This window comes from Neophocaena asiaeorientalis, unplaced genomic scaffold (genome assembly GCF_003031525.2).
Source record: "Neophocaena asiaeorientalis asiaeorientalis breed wild unplaced genomic scaffold, Neophocaena_asiaeorientalis_V1.1 scaffold476, whole genome shotgun sequence".
Classification (NCBI taxonomy): domain Eukaryota; kingdom Metazoa; phylum Chordata; class Mammalia; order Artiodactyla; family Phocoenidae; genus Neophocaena; species Neophocaena asiaeorientalis.
This window is the reverse complement of record NW_020172178.1, coordinates 10,089,830-10,090,851: the sequence shown is the minus strand read 5'-3', so window position 1 is coordinate 10,090,851 and position 1,022 is coordinate 10,089,830. Positions and strand designations below refer to the sequence as shown.

General features: G+C 70.2%; 1 protein-coding gene across 1 annotated transcript in view; it reads left to right on the top strand.

The window, feature by feature from the left end:
- The first annotated feature begins 146 nt into the window (after positions 1-146).
- The window catches only part of TMEM179 (transmembrane protein 179), an 11,711-nt gene continuing 10,835 nt past the window's right edge, over positions 147-1,022 (top strand). Inside the window, exon 1 of the mRNA XM_024757780.1 lies at positions 147-451. Within this exon, the coding sequence (XP_024613548.1) occupies positions 147-451 (305 nt within the window). The remainder of the gene's footprint in view (positions 452-1,022) is intronic.

Genomic DNA, 1,022 nt, shown 5'->3' with positions numbered 1-1,022 from the left:
CAGCCTCCCGCGCGGATCCGGCCCGGCCTGCGCGCGGCGCCGGGAGACTCCCGCGGCCTCGTCTCCCGGCCTGCGCCCCTCGTCCCGCGTCGCCAGCCAGCCCCGCGGCCTCCTCCGGCCGCTTCCTCGGCCCGCCTGGCCCCGCCATGGCGCTCAACAATTTCCTCTTCGCGCAGTGCGTCTGCTACTTCCTGGCCTTTCTGTTCAGCTTCGTGGTGGTGGTGCCGCTGTCCGAGAATGGCCACGACTTCCGCGGCCGCTGCCTGCTCTTCACCGAGGGCATGTGGCTGAGCGCCAACCTGACGGCGCAGGAGGGCGAGCGCTTCACCGTGCAGGAGTGGGGCCCGCCGGCCGCCTGCCGCTTCAGCCTGCTGGCCAGCCTCCTCTCGCTGTTGCTCGCCGCGGCGCACGCCTGGCGCACGCTCTTCTTCCTCTGCAAGGGACACGAGGGGTAAGTGGGGGCCTCGCAGCTGCCCTGCACCGACAGACGCAGCCCTTACCCCTGGCACGGCCCCCCTTCCGTGCCCACAGCGTCCCAGGCTCTCCCTGACAAGGAGGAGGGTGAGTCCCTGCGTCTCCCCACGGTCTCAGAGGCCCGAAAATATCAACCATCGGCCCTCACCACTTCCACGGAAACTGCCCTTTGTCTACACGCAGAACCGAGGGGCCATGGCGTTCTCCGTACCGGGACAGTGCTTCCCTCTCCAAGCGCGCATCACCACCCACACCCCGGGGTGCAAGTGTTGCCTCGTCATCTCGGAGCCGATTTGGGCCTCCGTCTCTGGCCCAGCGGGGCCCACGCCCGTCAGCACCGCGGACAGCTCCCGGCCGGGTTTGGCCTGCTCCCAGCTCCGGGTGGAGGGGGAGGGACCAGGCAGGCAGGGGGCCGACCCGGCTAACAGGGGATCCTCCCCCGTTCCCAGCCTCCTGGGAAGGAAAGCCGGAGGGAAGCCCTCGAGGCCCACCGCTATGGCACACACCTTGGCTGGGGGACGGGGGAGAGGGAGCAGCAGGTGTGTGGG